This window comes from Cydia amplana, chromosome 16 (assembly GCF_948474715.1).
Source record: "Cydia amplana chromosome 16, ilCydAmpl1.1, whole genome shotgun sequence".
Classification (NCBI taxonomy): Eukaryota; Metazoa; Arthropoda; class Insecta; order Lepidoptera; family Tortricidae; genus Cydia; species Cydia amplana.
In genome coordinates this window covers 1786486-1803021 of record NC_086084.1, presented here as the reverse complement: position 1 = coordinate 1803021, position 16536 = coordinate 1786486, and the positions used below count along the sequence as shown (strand labels likewise).

The following is a 16536-nucleotide window of genomic DNA, read 5'->3' as shown; positions in this document are numbered from 1 at the left end:
TGCGGCGATAGTTACTAACTGAAATAAATGACATATACTTAGGGTAGGTATGAAAGAAACGTGACCAAGACTTCCAGTGCGGAGCCTCGGCTGGGACCATACCAGTATGTTTTAAAGCCTGATCAGGAATATAATATGATCACGCGCCATGTTGCGAAATTTCACTGGAAAAAATATCGACCGGGACCGGTCAATGTCAAATCCCATACATTTTGTCAGGAATGTGACGGTTACGTTACTGAAACACGACTTAAGTCGCGCTTTAAAGTACACTAGCGATCTGCCCCAGCTTCGCACGGGTTAACAAATTATAGATAAACCTTCCTTTTGAATCACTCTATCCATTAAAAAAACCGCATCAAAATTCGTTGCGTAGTTTTAAAGCTCTAAGCATACATAGGGACAGACAGAATAGAATAGAATAGAATAGCAATCATTTATTCAGACAACACATCAATACAAACAACACATATTGCAAATACAAGGCAAAGATAAACAAATCAGTGGAAATAGAGATGTGAAGCCGAAATGGTCTCCACTCAGCAATGCAGCTGGCACGACTAGCGTGGCCAACGGCGCTGGTTTTCTGTGGAGCCAGCGGAGTGTGCGGGACAGCATGCAGTGCAGGACACGTTGTGGACGACGGGAACAAATAATATTGAATACTATTATAAATAGCGGACAGCGGGAAGCGACTTTGTTTTATACTATGTAATGAAGTTAAAATGAAATTGCCCTTAAATTAAAATCTCCCGCCCGTCCCCCGCACCGCAGCCAAAGCCGTTCGCCGAATACATAATCCCATAAGTACAACCTAGGTGCGCGCTAATACCAGGCTGCTTCACCTGGCAGCGTATTCAGATACGTTAAATATTATACGAATTTGATTAGAATGCCAGATCGTAAAGCGTGAGTAAGTTAAAGCAAAGACATAATATGTAACTCCGGCACAGAATAAGTAATAGTATGACTCCGTATAAGATGAATAGTCTAAGGAAAAAACGTGCCTCGGAAATCAAGAAAAAGTCATTCTCGGCTAGATGGCGTTGACGACACCGTTTCATATTAAACAATTTTAACACATAGGTATCAGTGAAATAACATTGGTAGAACTGATATAAAAATAATAAATTTATCCATATATATATATATATATATATATATATATATACATTATTTGATAGTGTTATAATACATTTTCATTTTGAGTTTTAATCGTGTGTCAATAGATGGCAGTAAATTTACTGTGACTATAAAATTTACTATTCTCTTTGGTTAAAGTAAGTGTGTACTGTCAGCGTCAATAGTAGCGTATAAAATAACGAACCAACCTGTCAAATGTGTCTGCCACTCCCTATTCGTATTACATATTGTGTAGGTAATGTTCTTTTCAATCGGCAAAGTCCTAAAAATTAGAGATGCCCCGAATAGTGGTTTTGGCGGAATACCGAATACCAAATATTCGGCCCCTCTCGGCCGGAGCGCCGAATATCTGCAACCAAATATTCGGCATGATGTGCGAACATTTTGAGTCACAATTATTATGAAAACTGATCGCCAACAAAGCACAACGTTTGCTAAGATATATTTTAGTTCAACAGAATTGATGAATGTAGTTTGAGTCAAACAAATCAGACCCATGATAAAAATAAAATGTTTTTTAATCCACAATACATATTAAAGTATTACTAGTTTTTGGTCATTTTTATTGTGCCATTTTTCTTTTTAGATAGGTGCAACAGATATTCGGTATTCGGCCGAATAGTAGGCAACATTCGGCCGAATGCCGAATCATCGGCAAAGTGGCCAAATAGGCCGAATACCGAATAGTTGCCGAATATTCGTTGGATCTCTACTAAAAATAGTAACACTTTTACCCTACACCGCATATATCCGCTTGTCACCGAACCATGAATAAGTGTTTTCCAATCCAACACATAAAATCATTTAGCCAAAGCGTTGACATCGCAATATTCGCCCAGTGATGGAAAGCGCCTGTTTTTTCGCCCTACATTTCACCCTTTTCACCCCTAAACGACTTATGTCACTTAGTTTTAAGGATAAGTTACGTCTTTTCAAAATTAGAGTGGTATGAAATGGCAGTGCCCCCCGTAGGCAGCGGAATGACCGATTTAGTGTAAAGATATCGTGAATTACAAACAACGAATGTTTTTAGTGCGTTCGGAAATACGGAGTTTAGGAGACGGCGGACTGATAAGCAGATATCGGATATAGCGATGGGTAATTCCTGAAATAAGTTCAAAAATTGGCAGGGAGGAAAAAAACTTGAATTATTTAAGAGACGTCTGGTGTTTACGCAAGGTCGATTTTGAAAAACCAAAAAAAAATAGTTTTTTGTTTTACAATGGGCAATATTGATAACGGAGAAACCGAAAAATTCCAAAATTAAACCACGAGCATAGCGAGATGTTTTGATATTGAGCGTTGCGTTTGCGATTCGATATTGAGGGTTTCAAGACACGAAGGTTAACCCAACTTAGCTGCCAAGCGAAAGACGATTTTCTATTTCATCCCGCCGTCTCTATTCACCCCGGTTGACGGTGGGGTCTTAAAAGATTTTATGCGAAAAATGCTTAAGAAAATTTCTCGAGTTTCAAGGCGCGTGAAACAATCTTTAATTATCTAGACTCGTTCAACTTCAATAGCCTATAAAAGTCTAGGTTTTTCTTTGAATACTTGAGATGCGCGTAATTAGTTGCAAGAATTGCTCGAGTGGCTGATCAAGTGAGCAAGGAGTTAGTCCTTTTGATCTGTTCGGATTAATTATGCTTTGCGATTTTATCGATTGTCCTTAAATCGAAGTAATCTTTTAATAGACGAATAGACTTTAAACTAGCATCTAAACGCTGGGTAAATATTTCTTTGACTTTAATCGTAGGAAAAATCTAATTTGCTTTTGATTGCTGAAACTAAAAGCAATCGCTGCACAATGAATTTATCAATTTTGTTCGTTGTTCGAGGAAAACGCTAATGCACGGAATAAACCCTATGACGGAATTAGCCACATTGACCTTATACATAAGTAACGATAGCAATTTATGTGTGCATTCTATGCTTAGTTATTTCTCTATGGTGCCATTAACGGGTTACATCATCATTTGACATTTCCCTTTGACATACTAACGACAGTTAAATCCTAAAGGGCGATCATTCCCAGTTTCGCGGCCAGTTTATGACAAATTTTATTACTTAAACACGGCTTTTTACTCCCTTTACGTCAGTGTCCATCTCCAGGGCCTGCACAGGGCTAATTCCATTGACCAACTGACAAACAAAATTTGAATTTAAAACATATTACATTAAGGTTAAAAATCGTCTGGAAATGAAGATTGAAGTATATTGTAAATTGCACACATAATTTGCGTACGTAATGCATTTTTTGATGTTTTTGCGTTTATGGTGAGCCTGTATTAGGATGTACTGTTATTTTTATTTTATGGCCTTAAGCTATGTTTACACCCACATATGTATACTGCACAACTGGCATCACATTCAAAGCATTCCGCAATTCCACATATACCTACCTGCTAAATAATATAAATGGAAAAAACCATAAAACTTTATTAATACACCGTGAGATTTAAAAATGTCTAATATGTCTCACGAAAGTTTAATTTTAAAGCAACGACTATCTCGTTGCTATTTATATGAAATACAAATAAACTTTTACTTAATCGAAATTAAACTTTCTTGAGACATATTTTAAACTGTTTAGACTACAACGGTTTGAGCCTGAAGAAGGACCCCCGACGGGCCCGAAACATGTCGCCAATAGCGACTAAAAATTTAAGTGAGTGAAACTGTTGTCGTCTAAACAGTTTAAACTTTTACTTCCAACGATAACTAACCTTTTAATATGAAGGCGTAATAACTTCCACTGTATGGGAGCGGCGTATTCGTGTGACGTTTATGCGAAGAACAATTTAATTAACAGTAGTTGTAACTTCTAAATGGAACATAAAAGTGAGGGGAGGAACTTCAATAACATGTTTGTACCGAAATTTTGGTTGTTTCGAAACACCCACCTAATCAATAGTCGCCAACGTGATACCTAATTAACAAAAGCCTGTCTAGACTGAAGTGTTTGAGACTTCAAGGTGTCCCGACTGAAGAAAATGGGTATTGTTTTTCTATTAGGTGTGTTTTTATATCAATTTTGTTCGATCCTCCGTCTATCGGTGAAAATCTTGTGTTTTCTATTTCAATAATATAAAACCAGGGTAACTATCCATAGGCCAAAAGCTTATGTACAGTCGCCATCAGATATATCGGAGCCGCCAAAGTGCTCACAAATATCTGAACACGTCTCTATTGTCAAGGAGTTAAAGTGCGTGTTAAGATATTTTTTAGCACCTTGGCCGCTCCGATATATCAGACGGAGCGACTGTAGGAAATTAACTCTAATATCTTTTTCAAGTGTACATTTTTGTAGAGCTCCAAGAAAGGGTTTTTGGAAATTCACTCTCTATGGTAAGGGGATAAAAATGGGGCTTAATTTTTTTATTTTCTAATACATATTTTCAATTAAGTACCTACACGCTTAACAACAAATTAAGGTTGAGAAATGGAACTAGTAAATATAATTTTTACTCGACCTATTGTTAGCCCGTTGACTAGTATATCCACCCTCGTTCTAAGTGCAAAGTTTGAAACTTAAAACAAACAGACTTCATAAGGACACGCCGCGGCTAAACCTATATGTGACGTCATTATGTACGTACCAGACAGCGATCACTTGCCAATAATAGATAGAGCCGCGACGGAATATATATAATAATGCATGCAAATGTAATGTCATGTAAACGTATTTATAAAAAAAATATCTATAGGTATACCTACTACAAATGGCGGGAAAGAGGGGAGGGCTTTACCCAGCAGTGGGACACACTAAAGGCTAATAAAATAAAAATAAACCTAAATATTTATAGACGGAGCTTGTAAAACAGGTTTGACTTCAGAAACCTGTCAACATGAGTGGATCTTATTTGACCAGTATAACGATGCTATATCACTATTAATATTAATAACTATTTGCTTTTAGCTCTGATCGATGAAGAAGAAAGTCTCTAACGTGGACCCAACTGAACAGTGAAACTTATCAACTTTGTAATCGAGATCTTGTCAGTTGAAATTGCGGACTATTGAGGTTACATCCAAGCCGACCAATCAAACACCGAAATGTAATGAAACTCGCATGCGAGTTCTCGCACCGTCTAAATGAACCTTTAGGGATCTAACGAGAAGTCATCTATGACCAGACACCTCGACGGTCACAGGTTCCAGCTTACCTATACTACCACTATATCGTACAACTAAGTAAGACCTTACGTCCAAGTTGTAAGGTCTATTTTTGTATAAACTACGTGTAGTGGTAAATTTGTAGGTTTAGCGATAATCCAGCAAGCCAGGGTTGTCGCGGTTTATTAAATTTAATTAAAGTTTGTGAAATACTGGCTAAGTTTAGGGCAATAAATATGCAAGTGAGATGTAAGAAGTGATACTGGCTTGAAAATATTGTGATTATGTTAATTTGTTGTGTCAAACTAACATGTTCGTTTAAATATTCCAGAGTTTTTGTAATAAATTCAGTTCTTATATCTAATTATAAATCAATAATATAAATACAATAATACAATTAAAAAAAAAACACAAACAAAAACACTAAAACTACCTTAAAAAAAAAAAAAAAAAAAGCAATTAATTAATTAATTTGTTGTGTAATTAGATACTCGTTTACGCATATTAGTACTGTAGACAGTACCTAATCAATGTGACTCACATGGAGAGAGTGTATGTGAAGACCCGAATTTGCATTGGGGTTGCATTGGTACTATTAGCCAAAGCCTTCTTGATCCGGAATAGAAAAAATATAAAAATATCGAAATAAAAAAAATGTGGAGTACAACTTTAATTTAAATGGCCCATGAGAGTAGGTCTGTAGTGACCCAGTAGTAAGAAGTGTATTATACAGGTATATTGTACAGGTTTAACCGGTAACCACGGGTTAGCGGGATGGCGCAAGTGGTGCTTACGTGACATCCCTAAGTTGTTGTCATTACATTAAAAAGCTAGCGACTCAACAAGTCTGCCGGCACATAATATAAGTTCGCGGTGTCTTGCACACGATGTATAACGCAAACTATACAGGGTGACACCACTGGCGTAACCAAGGACTAGCTTTTAGAAGAAGGCATATTTTAGCTAGCAGTATAATATTTCATACCTTCACGTTTTTAACACATTTAGTGCGAGTTGCACCATCCGCACTTGACAGACTGATCAACGTCACCTGGTGCGCCCCGGCGGCTTACTATGAAACTTGCCATACAGTAAAATTTAGCGAACTCTTTAACGATGACAAACAGTTTGGTGCAACCGACCCTTAGTCGCTCACATTTATAGACGAGTGACAATAATTAACATTATGTGTAGTACCCACTACTGTAGGTTTGAAAATGGCGGGTGTTGCAGAGTGTATATTTTGAAGTATATTTCCGCAGAGGGAGTCTAACAAATCCTTGATAATCGTGTGTTCTTATTCGTCATTTTGACATCGGTATTTCTTAGAAAGCGACACATTTAGAATATAATAGAAATGTTTATTTGCCAGAAGCCAGAATACGTATTTTCACAGTGGTTTGCCAAATCTTATGAATAATGGGGCCAAACTTTCATATTTAATTTGTACGAGTAGTCACGTCTCATCAGGATTTGATTATGTTTCCGAGTTCACCCTGTATAGACATACAACATACAATACCTATAGGTACACCGTGTAGCTTGTATACCTCGCACGCCGAAAACCGTCGCGGACGGGGATTAAACAGCATTATGTGCCCAGAATATTCTCACCTATGAGAATATTGTGGAAATACTGGGATTATTTTAGATAAGAGCACAGCAGCAAATGAAGCCATTGCTAGTTATATGCTTGTGTTATATGTACTCGTATATTGTACACTTTTATTCCTCGCGTTATCCCGGCATTTTGCCACGGCTCATGGGACAACTAATCCTAAGAATTGGCGTAGGCACTAGTTTTTTACGAAAGCGACTGCCGTCTGACCTTCCAACCCAGAGGGGAAACTAGAGGCCTTATTGGGATTAGTCCGGTTTCCTCACGATGTTTTCCTTCACCGAAAAGCAACTGGTAAATATCAAATGATGTTTTGTACATAAGTTCCGAAAAACACATTGGTACGAGCCGGGGTTTCAACCCGCGATCCGGATTGAAAAGCGCACGCTTTTACTACTAGACCACCAGCGCTTTAAAAACAATTAAATCAAAATAGCTGCCATATACTGATAGATGTTATGCGTCTCCAAGTATACTCGTACTCTTCCAATAAAAAATATTAGATTGAATCTAATATAATCAGGTTGTATACATGCATAAGACGTGCAATCAGTTGGATGAGTACGTCACCTTAGTTCGATCCTAAGCACAGATACGTGCAGCACTGCATTGATAATGTTATCATTATCAGTTGCAATTATGGCTCCGATAGCTACATACGTGTTTCTAGACCTCGGCACTACAGGTAGAGACGCTAAAGTGGACGAAATAACAGAACTAGCCATGGTGGCGGTGAATCGTCAACACCTTCTCGATACGAGTGATTCGAAGTCTAAGAAGCTCAGGGTTCAAAACAAGTTGATACGCTGCTTCAAAGTTGATAAGAAAATGACTTATAACGCGAAGTCTAATGGCAGAGGCGGCTTCAAGAACGAAGATCTCCAACACGAGTGCTACTTCGACAAATCCAGTTTTCCTATGATCGATAATTTCCTCAATACTCTGAAGAAACCTGTATGCTTGATCGCGCACAGCGGTGGCAACTTTGACTTCCCTATATTGAAGAGGTATTTTACTAAACTAGGTGTTACGTTTTCGGATGCTAACATCATGTATGCTGATACATTACTGGCATTCTCTGACATTATAGAGAACACAACAGCGTATGAGGATGCTGGAACATCAGGTGGCAATGACTTGAACGAAAGCTTACCGAAAAGGCAATGTATGTCACAAGGAAGAATCCGAGTCCATGCAAAAAACCGCACATATCCTCACACTCGCTCAAAACAGCATCCTGAAGAATCGAACAAGCTGACATATGTTTACAAACGATTGTTAAATAAATCTCCCAGAACATCACATCAAGGCGAAGCGGACTGTGACCTGATGCTGAAGATCGCAGAGCATCTTGGTCGAAAGTTTGTAAAATGGATTGATGATGATAAATATAATCTTTGTCGCTTCCCTGCTGACGTACGTGACCCGTAATGCAACTGTACGGCTACCATCAGTTTGGCACTGACATAAACGCTATCGAGAACGTAATTTACTTTCTATACATCTCGCTCGTACTCGCATATTAGTGCGAATGAGATGTATAGAAAGTAAATTACGTTCTCGATAGTGTATATGTCAGTTTTGACACTGTCAGTGACTCATGGTACAGGTTCTGATACAATGAGGATAGTGCACCATCGGGATTTATTGAGCAAATTAATTGCAGGGCCTATTTTAGAAGGTTGCCTGGAAGATATCGCTTTTTAGCGATACGACCGCCTGTTGTTACCTAGCCTTAAGCTTGTATTTAGCTTTCTGTATATTGTTTACTTTATGGTACACAATAAAGAATATTTACTTAGGTACTTACTCAGTTTTAAGCTAGTTATAATCTTTTTAGTGTTTGTATTGTAGTACCTCTGTATATTTAATTATGTAAATAAATGGCCTTATATAATTACGGAAATAAATAACTCGACAACGTAATACGTAAATTGAGTAGTAAAATTTAAGTTACAACAACACACTTTAAATTGTTCGTCTATATACTCTAAATGGTCACACAAAAGGGAGAATTATGAGAAATTATGTTTTTAAATCCTCACAAAAAACTATACGCAGATACGGTATTGTATAATATTATCATCTTTTATCTAATCTAGCTTGTCGATATTTAAATGCGATCATACATTATCAGCGTAATTGATATAAGTATCTGTATTAACTATGAATAGCTTTTGATAATATACCTATCTTTATATCCATTGATTTATAGTTTTGGTTTCATTGCACCTAAATATCATAATGTCATTGTCTTTGCCCTACATTTCAAAATGATTTGATCCCATAATAAATGTCTGAATGTTGTGTAGCTGACGGACTTCTGTGATATTTATAAGACCTATGTACCAACACAGCCCTTCAAGTGGTGCCAGCGAAAACGCGAAAAGTAGTCAAGTGGCGCCGCGGATTTGCGCAAAAGCAGTCACGTGGCGGGGCCCCGATGGGTGGTCAGCGCAGATTAAAAGAATTTTACAAAATCGTCGATTTAAGTTTATCTATGTTTGAAAGTACCTATATTAAATCACATATCGTTAAAATCAGCGTTAAATATGCCATTTGAATATAGCAATTAAATTATTATAATGTTTATACATTTGGCCCAGAGCTTATCTAACTCCGGAAGAATGACAATTTTCCAGTTTCCTTGTTAAAATGAATACCACTATAAAACAAATTGATGATTGGAGTTGATTAATATTTATTTATCAAATTAAGACTTTTAATTTTAAGATTATATCATTAAAAGGGACCTAACATACAATTTATTTTACAAAACAACCTCTTAAAAATCAAGACTGAACTCGGACTAGGCGGTCGTTCCCGAATGAATGGTCCTCACCAACAACTTTTACACCAAGTGTATTTGTGTTTCTTACGGTATGCTATCCTTGTCTAACTCGCTACCTAATTTTGGGCGCTAGAAGAGCGTAATTATACTTAAATGCGTCCAATTTCACCTCTAAATACGGCAACACCTCATTAACCACTCACTGATGGCCGACAGTTTACTGGTTTTCGCATCGACCCGTGAGTGGTGGGCTGCCAGTTTACTGCTCTTCGATCCGACCATAACGGGTTGACCGCCACTTGAAGGGATAAAGAAATCTTATCTTATGTCATAACATAATGACTTTAATTATTAGCATCGTCCAAGTCTCAAAATACCTATTTAAATCCTGAAATATACGTGTCTACAAATACCGAATTACCGATGGGACAAATATATTACGCTCTAAGCAAGCGGTTGTTTTATGCGATAAACGCAGCGTTGAATGCATGCTTCGGCGGAATTTAGGATTTTTATTTATTTATTTAGGAAACAAACAGTCACATACAAATACGACTTATAGTTCGTTAGGTGACACTACATTACGCGCGATGCATTAGATTATCGATGTAAAATAGGTGTGCGGCAAACGCACAATATACAACTTTCTTAGTTTAGAGCTAGGTCGATCTGTGTAAGGTTGTCCCCAAATAATATTCATTTATTTAATTTTGTAAATTACAAGTTATGCCAAGCATCAATTTTTACCGCAATTTATTTGAAATACCTAAACAGTTTTATACAGCCGCGATTCTAAACACACTCGTCAATATCCTAGAGGTCGATTTTAATTTAACAATTCATGATGGTTTTGAACTGGTTTTGATACGACGTTGACGATCGTCTTGATCAGGGATGTTGCGGATGCCGATTTTTTGACATCCGCGGACGCGGATGCGGATGCGCATTTTTAAAGGTTCACATCCGCGGATGCGGATGCGGATGTCAAGATTCAAGGTTCCATACATTAAGTCCCACTCACGCTTGACTGCTCATTTCTAATAGGTTTTTTGGGTAATGACTAAATTACCTAGCAGTCTAGCACTTACGCCGATGCTAAGACGTTCCTGTACCGACCTGTTCCACATTCGCATCCGCATTTAACTCCGCATCGACTTTATGCGGATGCGGATGTTGAAAATAATGCGGAAGTTCCGCGGTTGCGGATGCGGATGCGGATGTTCGCAACATCCCTGGTCTTGATGATCGCGCATCTCACGTACAGATAAGATCAAAACCGCAACGAATCGCTAAATCTGAATCGGGCTCCTCCTTTTCTTAAGTATGCAAGCGTCCTCACAAGTCCCTGCATCCTCAGTCCTTTGAGTCTGGTATCCTGACTTCGTTAGCTTCTTGTCTCCGCTTTTTTGCTGCAGCTCATCGCTTAAAGATTTTAAAAGATTTGCTTAGACGGCGTTTGAGGTTTTCCGGGTTAAATTTCAGCGTTTTAACGTGCAACGGAGTCTTAAGTGAGTCTTTTTATGCTGTCTGTGGGAGATATGCTAAATCGTGTTTAGAAAAAGTTGGGAAAAGCGGAATTTTGTTTAATGTTGTAGTTTGTAGTTCATAGCAGGGATGTTGCGGATGCCGATTTTTTGACATCCGCGGATGCGGATGCGGATGCGGATTTTTAAAGGCTCACATCCGCGGATGCGGATGCGGATGCGGATGTCAAGATAGATACATAAAAAACGTCAAATATTACATTTTTATAATTTTTATTTTAAAAAACCAGTCAAGTGCGAGTCGGACTCGCGTTCCAAGGGTTCCGTACATTAAGTCCTACTCACGCTTGACTGCTCATTTCTAATAGGTTTTTTGGCTAATGACTAAATTACCTATATTAGTCTAGCACTTACGCCGATGCTATAAGACGTTCCTGTACCGACCTGTTCCACATCCGCATCCGCATTAAACTCCGCATCGATTTTATGCGGATGCGGATGCAGATGCGGATGTTGAAAATAATGCGGAAGTTCCGCGGTTGCGGATGCGGATGCGGATATTCGCAACATCCCTGGTTCATAGATAGACATTCTTATTCTTATTCTGCAAAGGATTCCACAATGCTTAAAAATAAAGAAAAAGGGACAAGGCGCATATGCGTCCACTCGATGGATTAGCGAATAATATATTTCATTTCTAATTTGCTAATTGCAAAATATATTTTTTATGTATAGATAGATATATTGTTTAGACAAAGGATAGCAATAAGTCCAAATTTGTGCAGCAATGTAGGTTTATATTCAAATTTCGTCAAGTGGACGAAAACTAGCGCAATGACCCCTTTAATGTCAATGGGTAAGTTTCAGTACTGTAGAGGGGTGGGCTGAACCATACCATGGTATCCTTGAGTCGCGAGTTCAAGTCTCGCCCGAGACGGTGACACTTTTCCTTTATTCCTGAGCATTTTTAGACATAATCGAATAACTACCTACGCTGATTTTGAATTATAGTTGTTGCAGCAGTCATTTCAGTACCTAGGTACAATTTATTTAAAGCCTGACCAGGAATTCACGCGCCATGTTGCGGAATTTCACTGTAACTAACTTTTTCATACTATACTGAACTGTCACTCTATACATGAGAGTAACAGCGCCCTCTTGATAATAATGATCATATATTACTGGTCAGGCTTGATTTTACATTCGTTTTTTTTGCTCAGCGGAAATTTAAAATTATTATATCATGCTCTACGTTTTTGGTTTAATAAAATAATCATTTAAGTCGACTTCTCATGGCTCAATTCACTTCAACGGCAAAATTGGCCACATCGCCGCCATATTTCACTTTCGTATAATTCGTATGATAATACAGGGTACCTCGCAGGCCTCTCACAGTGAACTTTGCCGCGACAGCCACTTTTTGCCCAATATAACTTGAACTTGGCACGTAATAATAAACTAAACTTACCGGTAAAATGGCACAAATCAAAATATTTTATAATAATAACTTGATTTGTCCCATCATCATCATTGGCCTATACGTCTATTGCAGACGATTTATGGTGTAACACCGTAGAAATAATGTTTTTGGTGGCTGAGTAGACCGATGCGAGACAGACATGGTCTACCACAGGTCTGACAAGTTGCGGAAAACGTCCCATAGTTACATTTAAATTGATTAGTCATACGGCGCGATTCGGGAAATGAATTAGAGATTCACTAGATATGAAATAGTAAAGATATGTGACGTTCCACGGCAAAAGGTACCTTATGGCGGCTGGCGCCTACGCTAATATTATTAACGCCGCTCCAATATTCAGCCGGGGCAATGGTACCTTTTGCCGTGGAACGTCACATATCTTTACTATTTCATATCTAGTGAATCACTAAATCATTTCCCGAATCGGGCCGATAGACGAAGCACTTGGTAAGATTTACGAATAAAGGCTAGGACTTTAAGCTGAGTACGTTCGCCCGTTCGCGACGCCCATTGCCCAAAAAGGTCCATTTCTACCCCAATATTGGGAGTGGTTCCTCTAAAGTAACTTGGGGCAGTTTTTCGAAAATATTCTTATGACAGATGTAGGTTAAGTAGGCTAAATATTTCGTACTTACAGTCGAGCTTCAATATCAGATCTATTCCCGAATAACTGTTCAGAATGAGCTTCCGCCAGTATTTTATTCAGGCTCAGACCGGTTAGTCAAACGTGATCTGATTACCCAGCAGTTCGCGCAAACAATTTTATGGCAACATTTATGAGCGTATACTCGAGGCCTGATACGCTTCCTTCATTTCAACCTATAAATTATAATCGAAAAGAGGCCTCTCGGATAGCCAAAAACGTGGAAATTATTGCGATACCCCCACCACCCCGACAGTGTTGCCCCGCGATATTTTATTTATACCTTTTACGAGTGTTGCCTGCCATAAAAAAAGTTTTAGTGAGTGTTGTAAAAAACGTCCTTTTTGGAGCATAGCGCTGATAGGTCTGGGATGGAGTGTTTTATTAAATCAAGCGATTGTGGCTCGTAAAAAAATCGGTAAGTTTCGGTTTTCCCCATTATAAATCATGGGAGGCAGGGAAATAAAAAAAATAAAGGTATTTTTTCCGGTACGATTTTCTCTGCGAAATAAAATGGCATCCCGCTTAATTATAAGGACGTTAGCAGGTACTAATGAGGATAACATTTAGGTAATTTGAAATAAATGGTCACAAGAAAAATTTGCTTACATTTATTCTTACATTGGTACTACATAATTTTGTTTACAAACAAGATATATACAGTGTATTACTAAAAGAAATTAAAAACTAGCTTAAATCTAAAATAGGCCCTTGAGGCATTGTACCAAGGATGCTGGCGATTTTGTTTAAATTAATTAACGTGGTATTGAGAAAAGGTAAGAAATAGTCTACGAGTTTTTTTGTTCCATAGAAGTACACTTTGCGTGCTGACTCCATAGAACAGTTTCCTTAACTAATAAACAATAAGTTGTATGGGAGATATGGTAAATCGTATTACTAATAAGTTTATAACTGGCTCAAAAGTTAATACTTATTAAGCTTAAATCTAATTAATCTAGTTTTTCCAAAGCTTACTTGAACCTTAAAATGAGTTTGTATCTATGTATGTACGAGTATGGAATGAGCACTCCAACATTACTTATTTCTCTATAATAGAACTGAAATCTTTTTAGGTTATTGTTGCACGGTTTTCACTATACGGCTTGTGATCATTGAAACTTTTATGACTAATCTTTATTCCATTCCACCGAGAAAATAAAAATAATATAAAATCTTCGGTTTGTGCAAATATCAATCCCGTGTTTTTAGAAATGTAAATAGATTTTCTCTCTTTAAATTTATCTATACAAACTGAATAAATCTATTTTTGCAAATTGAACTTCAACCTAAAGAGAGCACGCTTGAATTCACAGTCTGCGACGGAAAAGTATATTGAATTGATAAAATTGCGTTTCAATTTTATTTAGTTTAAGTCAAATGTATTGGTGACCGCTGCACTGGAACTCAATCGTAGTTGTTTGGTATTTTTATTTATAAATGAAAAACTGGAATGAAATAAAGTCGCTTTTCTTCATGATTAGAATATCATGTCGCTGAGTTCTTTTTTATTAGCAATGATATGGAATGTATCATCATTTATTTATCCATTTCGTTCCAAATTTCAATCACTACGCTGTCAATAGTAATGTCATTACATTGAACAAATTTCATCTCTTTATTATTGTTTAGGTAAGTATTTGGTCGGCATTAGGTAAATTGACAGTCTGCCATTTAACTGAGAAAAAAGTACGAGTATTTGCCCAGCTGTGAAATGAGTGCAAATAAGTATGAGTGGCAGTAGGAATTAGTCCCCAAATAAAACACTTAACCGACCATAAATGCCCTTGCAAACGCATCTACCAATCCGAGCCTAATTCATTTTCGAATTCCATTTTCAAATCGACGCCGTATTTTTTTAATGGCCTTTTTAATTTGGGCGTTTTCACAATCCTCAGCCGTCCTAATGACCGACGCTACGGCATCCTATATGAGTTTCGTGAGCGCAAAACACCTATGAATAAGCATGATTTACGAGGTTATAAATTTTCCGACCGGGACTTTGAACGGAGTGTTTCTCACGCCATATTTCAAAATAATGTCCTCGTGTTTAGGCTTTGAATGCTCGGATGGCGTACATATTGCAGTCGGTTTTTATTAAATTTTTAAGACGCTCCCATCTGTAATTTCGGAGTTACAGTGCGAACAGTTTATCTTACATGTGTTCGCTATAAAGGGGCCCGTGTTTTGTTTATGGTTTTATCGAAGGGTTATGAGCTGGGAGGATTCCGGAGGGTTTTTATTGAACTGATAATGCCATGGAAGAGGGTTAGTTAAGTGTAGATATCTTTATATCTTGAAGGACTAGTATGAAAAAGTTTTTTTTTAATATTTTCTTAAGTTTATTTCAGATTCGTCATTCGCCTTGCCTTGCATTGCCTAATGTCACTGTTATTCTTATATTTTATATTATATATGTCAGTAACGTTACCTTGGTCGCATCGAGAGTCCTTTGCTTTGATAGAATGCGTCCAAGTCGTCCCGCCATCTCTTCACTTGCAAATTGCATCGATTAAAATATCGCAATGTAACGCAAATTTCATGCAATTATCGGTTGTGTCTGTGGAGTCCTTTACTTAATATAGCAATTATTTAATTTTTAACAACCATAATGTGCAAAAACATAAAAAAGTACATAAATAATTTTAATATTAATTTAATTGAAATATTAAAACCACTATTTGACAGTACTAAAATCTAGGATTCCCGCCAAAAGAGATGCATACGAGCCAAAGAAGATTTATTTGCGTATGGAAATTTGATATTCTTTTTAAACTAGTTTCGTCTGCCAGATGTGCCTGGATGTGTTTATCTCTGGGGATTTTCTCCGCAAGTTAAATTATTTCTTTGCCAAATGAAGTCCAAACATTGCTATGATGGTGTATATGTCAAGAAACCTTGCCAGTGACCTGGGGGTCGAAACCGAAATTCGCAAACTGCGGGGATCTTTCTCTTTTACTCCAATGAAGGCGTAATTAGAGTGACAGAGAAAGATGCCCGAAATTTACGAAGTTCGATTTTCGCGATTATAGTCCTGGTCCAGTGCGGGTTGAAGAGGTTAAAATTTCTTGAGTGTTAATTTAAAGGATTTATTTGTTAACACTGTTAAAGGATTCGAAAAGCATTAAGTAAAATATTTTTTCGGTTATTTAAAATGACGTAGGTACTATATTATCAAAATTAAGCCACTTTATGATACACTTCGATATACCTGAACGCAAATTTACAGCGTAAATATAAAGAAAAACGTTTTTTTCCATTCAT

At 37.4% G+C, this 16536-nt stretch overlaps 1 protein-coding gene and 1 long non-coding RNA gene across 2 annotated transcripts in view; one reads left to right on the top strand and one right to left on the bottom strand.

The window, feature by feature from the left end:
* Window positions 1-16536, bottom strand: part of LOC134655447 (uncharacterized) — a 304347-nt gene that overhangs the window by 16384 nt on the left and 271427 nt on the right. The window lies entirely within an intron of this gene.
* Window positions 7485-8309, top strand: LOC134655168 (three prime repair exonuclease 2-like). The gene has a single exon (XM_063510620.1). It carries the CDS (start codon window positions 7493-7495, stop codon window positions 8306-8308), a length of 816 nt encoding a protein of 271 aa, XP_063366690.1. The 5' UTR covers window positions 7485-7492; the 3' UTR covers window position 8309.